This window comes from Cherax quadricarinatus, chromosome 79, assembly GCF_038502225.1.
Source record: "Cherax quadricarinatus isolate ZL_2023a chromosome 79, ASM3850222v1, whole genome shotgun sequence".
Lineage (NCBI taxonomy): Eukaryota > Metazoa > Arthropoda > Malacostraca > Decapoda > Parastacidae > Cherax > Cherax quadricarinatus.
The window spans coordinates 5,718,422-5,731,842 of record NC_091370.1 but is presented as its reverse complement, the minus strand read 5'-3'; the positions used below and the strand labels follow the sequence as shown (position 1 = coordinate 5,731,842).

The following is a 13,421-nucleotide window of genomic DNA, read 5'->3' as shown; positions in this document are numbered from 1 at the left end:
ACTATTCCAACCCTCTTCAACCCCCCACTACTCATACTTGAACCAGCCCACCTTTCTGCCAATAGTTGCTTATATCTCACCCGAACTTCCTCCTCCCTTAGTTTATACACTTTCACCTCCCTCTTGCTTGTTGTTGCCATTTTCCTCTTTTCCCATCTACTTCTTACTCTAACTGTAGCTACAACTAAATAACGATCCGATATATCAGTTGCCCCTCTATAAACGTGTACATCCTGGAGCCTACCCATCAACCTTTTATCCACCAATACATAATCTAACAAACTACTTTCATTACATGTTATATCATACCTTGTATATTTGTATATCCTCTTCTTCATAAAATATGTATTACTTATTACCAAACCTCTTTCTACACATAGCTCAATTAAAGGCTCCCCATTTTCATTTACCCCTGGCACCCCAAATTTACCTACTACTCCCTCCACAACATTTTTGTCCACTTTAGCATTGAAATCCCCAACCACCATTACTCTCACACTTGGTTCAAAAATCCCCACGCATTCACTCAACATTTCCCAAAATCTCTCTCTCTCCTCTACACTTCTTTCTTCTCCAGGTGCATATACGCTTACTATAACCCACTTTTCACATCCAACCTTTATTTTACTCCACATACTCCTTGAATTAATACATTTATAGTCCCTCTTTTCCTGCCATAACTTATCCTTCAACATTATTGCTGCTCCTTCTTTAGCTCAAACTCTATTTGAAACCCCTGACCAAATCCTATTTATTCCTCTCCACTGAAACTCTCCCACCCCCTTCAGCTTTGTTTCACTTAAGCCAGGACATCCAGCTTCTTCACATTCATAACATCCACAATCATCTCTTTCTTATCATTTGCACAACATCCACGCACATTCAGACTTCCCACTTTGACAATTTTCTTCTTCTTATTCTTTTAAGTAATTACAGGAAAAGGGGTACTAGCCCATTGTTTCCAGCATTTCAGTTGACTTTTACAACACGCATGGCTTACGGAGGAAAGATTCTTATTCCACTTCCCCATGGATATAAAAGGAAAAGTAATAAGACCAAAAACTATTAATATAAAATCAAAGAAAACTCAGATGAGTGTGTATAAATAAACATGTACATACATGTATGTGTAGTGTGACCTAAGTGTAAGTAGAAGTAACAAGACGTACCTGTAATCTTGCATATTTATGAGACAGAAAAAAGGACACCAGCAATCCTACCATCATGTAAAACAATTACAGGCTTTCGTTTCACACTCACTTGGCAGGACCGTAGTACCCCCCTGGGTGGTTGCTGTCTACCAACCTACTACCTACATACATATACCTCCTCATACAGACATTATAAACACATACCTGTCCACATAGATATAATCAGCACATACCTGTTCATATACACATCACATCATCATTACATACCTGTTCGTATAGACATCATCAGCAAATACCTGCTCACACAGACATCATGAACATGTACCTTTCCATATAGACATCATTACATACATGCTCACAGAAAAGAAATACTTACCACTGTATTACAACCTAATGTATAACTATTACACAAAATTTTAGTAAGCTTTAGCTTGTAATATCTTTTGGTTATGTTTATCAACATATCAAGCATTTCCCACCAAGATATGTTGACCCCACCTCAAAAAATACACACACCCTCATTTATTACTTATGAAATCATAATAACAATTGTAAACATACCATGTTGCTCACTCACTGGCCTGGAGTTTTATTACTCACTCACCATGGGTTCAAACCCTGCCTGTTCTGTGGTTAGTTATCATCATTTATTCTTTTGCTTTCCATCCAAACGTACAGATACATCACAATTCAAGTGATCCTCCAAGCCAAAATATTGGTCCGTCCTTCACAGTGAAAGCACCGTACCTCCAACCTCTTTGAAAGTCTGGCTAAAGGGAATCCCTGAATCCCTTCATAAATGTTACTTTCTTCATACTCCAAACTAACATAAACCTGAAGAATTAGACACAAGTGCAACATCTGGGTAATTTTAATTTATAAATGTGTTGCCATCCAGTGGTTTTATCAATGCAATACAAGGATATAATGTGAAGACTGCAGAAGAATATTCAAAAGATGAGGTAATCAATCTCTCAGGCTGAGGGACTTATTACTTTATCTTTGTATATAATTCTACAGTCTTCACATTATGTCCTTGTATTGCACTGGTAAAGCCACTGGATGGCAAAACATTTATAAATTAAAAATACCCAGATGTTGCACATGTGTTTAATTCCTCAGGTTTATGCTAGCTTGGAGTGTGAAGAAATTAAAGATACCCAGATGTTGCACAAGTCAAATTCTTCAACTTGTCGGTACTGAATACCATTTATATACAGTCCTAAGACTGTGTGGGTCATATAGCTCAAACATTACCTCGGAACAATTCCTAACTAGGTTGGTACAAGAAAATAACTTGTGTGTCTTGCCATCTAGCATCCACCACTCCTTGTGCTGAGTGACTCACACAGGTTTAGTGCTTTATATCAATAATAAAACCTCTGAAAAACTGAAGCCTACTGGTAGAGAATACATAACAAACACCATGCAGTCATTACCTGTCTTCTTCAATAATTTGCCGAGGAACAGGTGCAGGAAGACCTGTGAAGCAGATGTCTTCCACTATAAATTTTCCTCCATCTCCTTCCTTGCCAAGCACAGCACAAACCAAACCTGCAATATAAAGTTGTCCATTATGCTAAGCTTTTGCTCAATATCCAAAGAAAAATATAATGAAAACATAATAAGTGTAGTAGTTAATAATAAATATGGAACAGTAATATATGGAATAGTAAATGTGCAATAGTAAATGAAGTGATTAAAATAAGGAGTCAGTGACAGTACACTGGCTTTAAGATTATGTGCATTTACCCACACATCAAGTAAAGTGCTTACACTACATCATCTAAACTTCTTCTATCAACAAACTAGCCGTATCCTACCGAGGCAGGATGGCCCAAAAAGAAAAACAAAAATTTCTCTTCATTTTTATTTTTTTTTTTATTATCACACTGGCTCATTCCCACCAAGGCAGGGTGGCCCGAAAAAGAAAAACTTTCACCATCATTTACTCCATCACTGTCTTGCCAGAAGGGGGCTTTACACTACAGTTTTTAAACTGCAACATTAAGACCCCTCCTTCAGAGTGCAGGCACTGTACTTCCCATCTCCAGGACTCAAGTCCAGCCTGCCGGTTTCCCTGAACCCCTTCATAAATGTTACTTTGCTCACACTCCAACAGCACGTCAAGTATTAGAAAGTATTAAAAACCATTTGTCTCCATTCACTCCTATCAAACACGCTCACGCATGACTGCTGGAAGTCCAAGCCCCTCGCACACAAAACCTCCTTTACCCCCTCCCTCCAACCTTTCCTAGGCCGACCCCTACCCCGCCTTCCTTCCACTACAGACTGATACACTCTTGAAGTCACTCTGTTTCGCTCCATTCTCTCTACATGTCCGAACCACCTCAACAACCCTTCCTCAGCCCTCTGGACAACAGCTTTGGTAATCCTGCACCTCCTCCTCCTAACTTCCAAACAACAAATTCTCTGCATTATATTCACACCACACATTGCCCTCAGACATGACATCTCCACTGCCTCCAGCCTTCTCCTCGCTGCAACATTCATCACCCATGCTTCACACCCATATAAGAGCGTTGGTAAAACTATACTCTCATACATTCCCCTCTTTGCCTCCAAGGACAAAGTTCTGTCTCCACAGACTCCTAAGTGCACCACTCGCCCTTTTCCCCTCATCAATTCTATGATTCACCTCATCTTTCATAGACCCATCCGCTGACACGTCCACTCCCAAATATCTGAATACATTCACCTCCTCCATACTCTCTCCCTTCAATCTGATATCCAATCTTTCATTTTATTTTTATTTTTTTTTTATTTTTTTATTATCACACTGGCCGATTCCCACCAAGGCAGGGTGGCCCGAAAAAGAAAAACTTTCACCATCATTCACTCCATCACTGTCTTGCCAGAAGGGTGCTTTACACTACAGTTTTTAAACTGCAACATTAACACCCCTCCTTCAGAGTGCAGGCACTGTACTTCCCATCTCCAGGACTCAAGTCCGGCCTGCCGGTTTCCCTGAATCCCTTCATAAATGTTACTTTGCTCACACTCCAACAGCACGTCAAGTATTAAAAACCATTTGTCTCCATTCACTCCTATCAAACACGCTTACGCATGCCTGCTGGAAGTCCAAGCCCCTCGCACACAAAACCTCCTTTACCCCCTCCCTCCAACCTTTCCAAGGCCGACCCCTACCCCGCCTTCCTTCCACTACAGACTGATACACTCTTGAAGTCATTCTGTTTCACTCCATTCTCTCTACATGTCCGAACCACCTCAACAACCCTTTCATCACCTAATCTTTTTGTTATCCTCATAACCTTACTCTTTCCTGTATTCACTTTTAATTTTCTTCTTTTGCACACCCTACCAAATTCATCCACCAATCTCTCCAACTTCTCTTCAGAATCTCCCAAGAGCACAGTGTCATCAGCAAAGAGCAACTGTGACAACTCCCACTTTATGTGTGATTCTTTATCTTTTAACTCCACGCCTCTTGCCAAGACCCTCGCATTTACTTCTCTTACAACCCCATCTATAAATATATTAAACAACCACGGTGACATCACACATCCTTGTCTAAGGCCTACTTTTACTGGGAAATAATTTCCCTCTTTCCTACATACTCTAACTTGAGCCTCACTATCCTCGTAAAAACTCTTCACTGCTTTCAGTAACCTACCTCCTACACCATACACCTGCAACATCTGCCACATTGCCCCCCTATCCACCCTGTCATACGCCTTTTCCAAATCCATAAATGCCACAAAGACCTCTTTAGCCTTATCTAAATACTGTTCACTTATATGTTTCACTGTAAACACCTGGTCCACACACCCCTTACCTTTCCTAAAGCCTCCTTGTTCATCTGCTATCCTATTCTCCGTCTTACTCTTAATTCTTTCAATAATAACTACAAAGGAACTATGCATGCTCTCTGCCAATCCCTAGGTACCTTACCCTCTTCCATACATTTATTAAATACTTGCACCAACCACTCCAAAACTATATCCCCACCTGCTTTTAACATTTCTATCTTTATCCCATCAATCCCGGCTGCCTTACCCCCTTTCATTTTACCTACTGCCTCACGAACTTCCCCCATACTCAAAACTGGCTCTTCCTCACTCCTACAAGATGTTATTCCTCCTTGCCCTATACACGAAATCACAGCTTCCCTATCTTCATCAACATTTAACAATTCCTCAAAATATTCCCTCCATCTTCCCAATACCTCTAACTCTCCATTTAATAACTCTCCTCTCCTATTTTTAACTGACAAATCCATTTGTTCTCTAGGCTTCCTTAACTTGTTAATCTCACTCCAAAACTTTTTCTTATTTTCAACAAAATTTGTTGATAACATCTCACCCACTCTCTCATTTGCTCTCTTTTTACATTGCTTCACCACTCTCTTAACCTCTCTCTTTTTCTCCATATACTCTTCCCTCCTTGCATCACTTCTACTTTGTGAAAACTTCTCATATGCTAACTTTTTCTCCCTTACTTCTCTCTTTACATCATCATTCCACCAATCGCTCCTCTTCCCTCCCGCACCCACTTTCCTGTAACCACAAACTTCTGCTGAACACTCTAACACTACATTTTTAAACCTACCCCATACCTCTTCGACCCCATTGCCTATGCTCTCATTAGCCCATCTATCCTCCAATAGCTGTTTATATCTTACCCTAACTGCCTCCTCTTTTAGTTTATAAACCTTCACCTCTCTCTTCCCTGATGCTTCTATTCTCCTTGTATCCCATCTACCTTTTACTCTCAGTGTAGCTACAACTAGAAAGTGATCTGATATATCTGTGGCCCCTCTATAAACATGTACATCCTGAAGTCTACTCAACAGTCTTTTATCTACCAATACATAATCCAACAAACTACTGTCATTTCGCCTTACATCATATCTTTTATACTTATTTATCCTCTTTTTCTTAAAATATGTATTACCTATAACTAAACCCCTTTCTATACAAAGTTCAATCAAAGGGCTCCCATTATCATTTACACCTGGCACCCCAAACTTACCTACCACACCCTCTCTAAAAGTTTCTCCTACTTTAGCATTCAGGTCCCCTACCACAATTACTCTCTCACTTGGTTCAAAGGCTCCTATACATTCACTTAACATCTCCCAAAATCTCTCTCTCTCCTCTGCATTCCTCTCTTCTCCAGGTGCATACACGCTTGTTATGACCCACTTTTCGCATCCAACCTTTACTTTAATCCACATAATTCTTGAATTTACACATTCATATTCTCTTTTCTCCTTCCATAACTGATCCTTCAACATTACTGCTACCCCTTCCTTTGCTCTAACTCTCTCAGATACTCCAGATTCAATCCCATTTATTTCCCCCCACCGAAACTCCCCTACCCCCTTCAGCTTTGTTTCACTTAGGGCCAAGACATCCAACTTCTTTTCATTCATAACATCAGCAATCATCTGTTTCTTGTCATCCACACTACATCCACGCACATTCAAGCATCCCAGTTTTATAAAGTTTTTCTTCCTCTCTTTTTCAGTAAATGTCTACAGGAGAAGGGGTTACTAGCCCATTGCTCCCGGCATTTTAGTCGCCTCATACGACACGCATGGCTTACGGAGGAAAGATTCTTTTCCACTGCAGAAAACAATATGAAGTTCAACGATGAGAAATTTCAATTACTCAGATATGGTAAACACGAGGAAATTAAATCTTCATCAGAGTACAAAACAAATTCTGGCCACAAAATAGAACGAAACACCGTCAAAGACCTGGGAGTGATCATGTCGGAGGATCTCACCTTCAAGGACCATAACATTGTATCAATCGCATCTGCTAGAAAAATGACAGGATGGATAATGAGAACCTTCAAAACTAGGGAGGCCAAGCCCATGATGACACTCTTCAGGTCACTTGTTCTATCTAGGCTGGAATATTGCTGCACACTAACAGCACCTTTCAAGGCAGGTGAAATTGCTGACCTAGAAAATGTACAGAGAACCTTCACAGCGCGCATAACAGAGATAAAACACCTCAATTACTGGGAGCGCTTGAGGTTCCTAAACCTGTATTCCCTGGAACGCAGGTGGGAGAGATACATGATTGTATACACCTGGAAAATCCTAGAGGGACTAGTACCGAACTTGCACACGAAAATCACTCACTACGAAAGCAAAAGACTTGGCAGACGATGCAACATCCCCCCAATGAAAAGCAGGGGTGTCACTAGCACGTTAAGAGACCATACAATGAGTGTCAAGGGCCGGAGACTGTTCAACTGCCTCCCAGCATACATAAGGGGGATTACCAACAGACCCCTGGCAGTCTTCAAGCTGGCACTGGACAAGCACCTAAAGTCAGTTCCTGACCAGCCGGGCTGTGGCTCGTACGCTGGTTTGCGTGCAGCCAGCAGCGACAGCCTGGTTGATCAGGCTCTGATCCACCAGGAGGCCTGGTCACATATCCGGGCCGCGGGGGCGTTGACCCCCGGAACTCTCTCCAGGTAAACTTCCCCATAGACAATAGAATAAATAAAGAAGAACAAGAGCTATTTAGAAAAAGGAGAAAAACCTAGATGTATATATATATATATGCATGTGCGTGTCTGTGAAGTGTGACCAAAGTGTAAGTAGGAGTAGCAAGATATCCCTGTTATCTAGCGTGTTTATGAGACAGAAAAAGAAACCAGCAATCCTACCATCATGCAAAACAGTTACAGGTTTCTGTTTCACAGTCATCTGGCAGGACGGTAGTACTTCCCTGGGTGGTTGCTGTCTACCAACCTACTACCTAACTCTTCATAACTTTAGTAATGCATACAAGAGAAGGGGTTACTAGCCCCTTGCTCCCAGCATTTCAGTCACCTCTTATGGCACGCATGGCTTATGGATGAAGAATTCTGTTCCACTTCCAAATGGAGATAAAAGAAAATAAGAACAAGAACTAGCAAGAAAAGAGAAGAAAACCCAGAGTGGTGTGTGTGTGTATACAGCCTCTCCTCACTTAGCGACGTACTCGTTCACCGACAACTCGGACTTACGACGGGCTCTCTGAGCAGTATGCATACCTAAATAATGTACATTAGAGCTGATTTCCTCCGTTCTGTTTATTGCAATATACAGTACACTACTGTATAAACATTTAAAAATATAACAGAAATGTTATAAATGGTGCAAAGGTGACATTAAAACAATATCAAAGATGGGTGATACAAACCCACTACCATTATAGTATGCTCCTCACTTAGTGACAAATTTGTTTATCGCCGTGGTCTTAGGAATGGAACTCCATCGTTAAGTAAGGAGAGGCTGTATATATGCTTGTACATGCATGTGTAGTGTGACCTAAGTGTAAGCAGAAATAGCATGACGTACCTAAAATCTTGCATGTTTATGAGGCAGAAAAAATACACCAGCAATCCTACCATCATGTAAAACAACTACTGTACAGGCTTCTGTTTCACACTCACTTGGCAGGACAGTAGTACCTCCCTGGGTGGTTGCTGTCTACCAACCTACTACCTAGAACATCTAAACATCATGGATAAAAACACACATAAATGCAGTATAATGTGATCTTTTACTGATGTTCCACTGAACAGTGGGCTTTATCAAGTCACAAACAGATCTGTTTGTGACTTGATAAGCCCAATGTGTGGGCAAAACATAGTCAATAATCTCATTAAATTGCATTTGTGCCTATTTTTCCCATCCATTGTTGGTATATTTACCATTTATCTCCATCTAAACATCATATTGAAGTTTAACCTTTCAACTGTCCAAATGTAGATCTACGTTTTCGCGCATAGCGCTCCGACCTTGATTTTCTCCCTAAGAAAGCATGTAAAAAAAAAGTAGATCTACTTTCGGAGTGCTACGCGAGCAAACATAGATCTATGTTTGGGCAGTTTAACCCTTTGAGGGTCGAGAGGCACTCCCCCAAACTCGTTCTCAGGGTCGAAAACTTAAAAAAAAAAAAAAAAAAAAAAAAAAAAAAAAAAAAAAAAAAAAAAAAAACATATGAAAGGATAGAGTCTTTTTCCGATCATAATGACACAAAAGGTATGAAATTTGATGGAAAACTTACGGAATTATGCTTTTGCGAAGTTAACGGTCTTGAAATAGGCGATTTCGCAAACTTTGAGCCCTATTTTCGGCCAATTCCAATGAGCCCTATTTTCGGCCAATTCCAATGTTGTTCTATCGACTGAGTACAAGAATCTGCCCATTTACTGATTTCAACTACCCAATAAAGTTGTCAGAAAATGGCAATTTGGGCAATTTCACACAAATTTCAGAAGATGCCAATTTTGACATGGGGTCCACAATAAACAAGACAGACATTCCTGGCACTTAAATAATATTTTATCTGTTCATTAGTCACGTCTCTAGGCCCCTCTTACATTACTTTTGCTTTCCATTTTGAATTTTAATTCTCACAGAAAATAGGTGGTTTTCTGTTATGTATACTACTGCATCATTGTAAAAACAGTATAAATGATATCAGCTCACTTGTGAAAGAATATTAGACTCACCAGTTAACGTGTATTGGAAGCTTGGCTTGATTTGTTTACTCTTGAATATCAGCAAAAATCAATAATTTTCGCTACTTTGAGCTCAATTTCAAGGTACTTGTCATCGTGAAACCAATCATAATCATCTCTATTTCTGTAATATATCTTCCATTCTATCAAATGAGACCAAGGAAACGAGAATACAACCATAAATCTTTCTTCTTTCTTTCAACACACCGGCCGTATCCCACCGAGGAGGGGTGGCTCAAAAGGAAAAAAACGAATGTTTCTCCTTTTATATTTAGTAATATATACAGGAGAAAAGGTTACTAGCCCCTTGCTCCCAACATTTTAGTCGCCTCTTACAACACACATGGCTTACGGAGAAAGAATTCTGTTCCACTTCCCCATTGAAGTAAGAGGAAATAAACAAGAACAAGAACTAGAAAGAAAATAGAAGAAAACCCAGAGAGGTGTGTATATATATGCTTGTACATGTATGTGTAGTGTGACCTAAGTGTAAGTAGAAGTAGCAAGACATACCTGAAATCTTGCATGTGTATGAGACAGAATAAAAAGACACCAGCAATCCTACCATGTAAAACAATTACAGGCTTTCGTTTTACATTCACTTGGCAGGATGGTAGTACCTCCCTGGGCAGTTGTTGTCTACCAACATACTACCTAGACAACCATAAATACATACCACACAAAAATACACTAGAAAGTCGCTGTTTTAAACCAAAAACACAATCGGAGTTTTTTTTTCTCATTATGCACAGCATGCTTCAGGATTTTTTTATACGGCACACACTGACTACACAGACCCATTCTTTCATATGTAGGCCTCCCAGCTTTCTTCCACCAGATTTGAAGGCGCTAGAATTTAGGCGTACAAGTAGGTGACCGACCCTGGCTGCAATGACGTTCTTGTACGTGACCGACCCTCAAAGGGTTAAGGGTTAAATAATGAGCATATACTCACAGATCAAATGCTACACAGACTACAACATCTAAACATCATACTGGTGAGCATATTTCTTATAGTTAGTGCTGTCAAAATCAGGCTATTGTCCCATCCTGGGGAGTCTGAGTGATATGCTTTATTTATATCACAATTTATAGATTAAAAGCACGATAAACACATTACCTGTTACAAGATTAGCCACATCTATGTTACCAGCAAGCTGTATTCTCTGCACTTCATCTTCCAGAATAATTTCATCTTCACTGCTCACATACTTCTCAGCAACAGGCTGGGGCATCAAGTGGTGCTGAAGAAAGATAGTGTAATATTATGTCACTATCTGTGACTGTGATTATCCACATGGGGAAGCACTAAACTTGTAGGGGTAATGCATCTTTTGGGGAATGGGAGGCCATCAGATTAGATCTAAGGAAGGGGTAGGGTAGCTCATATTCCTTAGATCAAGAGCCTTTTATGGGAATCAAGGCACCTCCTCTGGGATGGTCACTATTTGTGGGATGGGCACACATTGCATAATGTTTATTTTAACAGTTTAATTTACAGGTTAAGAGCTGTTATCCTACCTCATATTATTTCAAAGCCCAGCTCTAAAACATACCACCACTCACTAAATGTGACACATAACAGCCAACTGACACATAGGTAAATAGGAAAAGCAGGTGTAAGGAGACTTGCTCATATGTATTGCCCTGTCTGGGACATGAACCCAGGCCCTTTGAGTCTGAGCCAAATGCAGTACACTACCACTGAGCTCCTGGTCTAATTCTGGGCTTAGGGTCCATAAGTAGTGCCAACACAAGCACTGCAAGCCTGGCCAGAGAGCTAACAAACTGTTTGCTACTGAGATCTCCACACTTGTGATATACCTGTAGTGGATTCTGAGTTTTATTTTTTTTCTTACCCTCACAGCCTGGCTTAGGGCCAGGCTTTTCTGCTGGTTGTGTGTTCAACCAGGCTGGTCAACTTGTCTATATACATAGCCTGGTTAATCTGATACTTGGCAAAAGTAGCGATTCAGTGTTCTCTTGAAAACGTCTACACTTATATCCCTAGTACCTGCTGGGAATCAGATGGAATAGTCTTCAACCATGGATGTACCTATGTTGCCCCTGCTTTCACTGGGTCTATTTTACACCTTCCTATCTCTCACTCCTGTATGTTGCTATGGCTGTTTGTAAGTTTAGGATCAGGTCCTCTAGTATAGTATCTCCCATGTGCTGTGTATATTATCAGGTATCTCTTTTTCACTCCAGAGAGTACATTCCTGGTACTTTGAGACATTCCCACTAATTTCAATGTTTTACTGGCTCTATGCAGGCAGTAAACATTCTTCATAAACCCACAATGGTGAAGCTTAGCACTGTATTCTTCACACTTTGTGGTCTCTAACAATGCCCAGTAATATCAACAGTTGGCAATTTCCCTAGAATTCAACCACAATACAGTCAGGGCTTAATATCAGACAAGACATACTAGGGTGCCCTAGGAATAAATAGGGAAGCTTTGTTTTTTTTTTCTAGAGGCTGATTATTATTTTTTTTTTTTTTTTATTATCACACCGGCCGATTCCCACCAAGGCAGGGTGGCCCAAAAAAGAAAAACTTTCACCATCATTCACTCCATCACTGTCTTGCCAGAAGGGTGCTTTACACTACAGTTTTTAAACTGCAACATTAACACCCCTCCTTCAGAGTGCAGGCACTGTACTTCCCATCTCCAGGACTCAAGTCCGGCCTGCCGGTTTCCCTGAATCCCTTCATAAATGTTACTTTGCTCACACTCCAACAGCACGTCAAGTATTAAAAACCATTTGTCTCCATTCACTCCTATCAAACACGCTCACGCATGCCTGCTGGAAGTCCAAGCCCCTCGCACACAAAACCTCCTTTACCCCCTCCCTCCAACCCTTCCTAGGCCGACCCCTACCCCGCCTTCCTTCCACTACAGACTGATACACTCTTGAAGTCATTCTGTTTCGCTCCATTCTCTCTACATGTCCGAACCACCTCAACAACCCTTCCTCAGCCCTCTGGACAACAGTTTTGGTAATCCCGCACCTCCTCCTAACTTCCAAACTACGAATTCTCTGCATTATATTCACACCACACATTGCCCTCAGACATGACATCTCCACTGCCTCCAGCCTTCTCCTCGCTGCAACATTCATCACCCACGCTTCACACCCATATAAGAGCGTTGGTAAAACTATACTCTCATACATTCCCCTCTTTGCCTCCAAGGACAAAGTTCTTTGTCTCCACAGACTCCTAAGTGCACCACTCACTCTTTTTCCCTCATCAATTCTATGATTCACCTCATCTTTCATAGACCCATCCGCTGACACGTCCACTCCCAAATATCTGAATACGTTCACCTCCTCCATACTCTCTCCCTCCAATCTGATATTCAATCTTTCATCACCTAATCTTTTTGTTATCCTCATAACCTTACTCTTTCCTGTATTCACCTTTAATTTTCTTCTTTTGCACACCCTACCAAATTCATCCACCAATCTCTGCAACTTCTCTTCAGAATCTCCCAAGAGCACAGTGTCATCAGCAAAGAGCAGCTGTGACAACTCCCACTTTGTGTGTGATTCTTTATCTTTTAACTCCACGCCTCTTGCCAAGACCCTCGCATTTACTTCTCTTACAACCCCATCTATAAATATATTAAACAACCACGGTGACATCACACATCCTTGTCTAAGGCCTACTTTTACTGGGAAAAAATTTCCTTCTTTCCTACATACTCTAACTTGAGCCTCACTATCCTCGTAAAAACTCTTCACTGCTTTC

General features: G+C 40.8%; 1 protein-coding gene across 1 annotated transcript in view; it reads right to left on the bottom strand.

Moving 5' to 3' along the window:
- PolD2 (DNA polymerase delta subunit 2) overlaps positions 1-13,421 on the bottom strand; it is a 46,986-nt gene that overhangs the window by 26,973 nt on the left and 6,592 nt on the right. Inside the window, exons 3-4 of the mRNA XM_053796927.2 lie at positions 10,786-10,909; positions 2,591-2,705 (exon numbers count right to left, since the gene is read on the bottom strand). Of these exons, the coding sequence (XP_053652902.2) occupies positions 2,591-2,705; positions 10,786-10,909 (239 nt within the window). The remainder of the gene's footprint in view (positions 1-2,590; positions 2,706-10,785; positions 10,910-13,421) is intronic.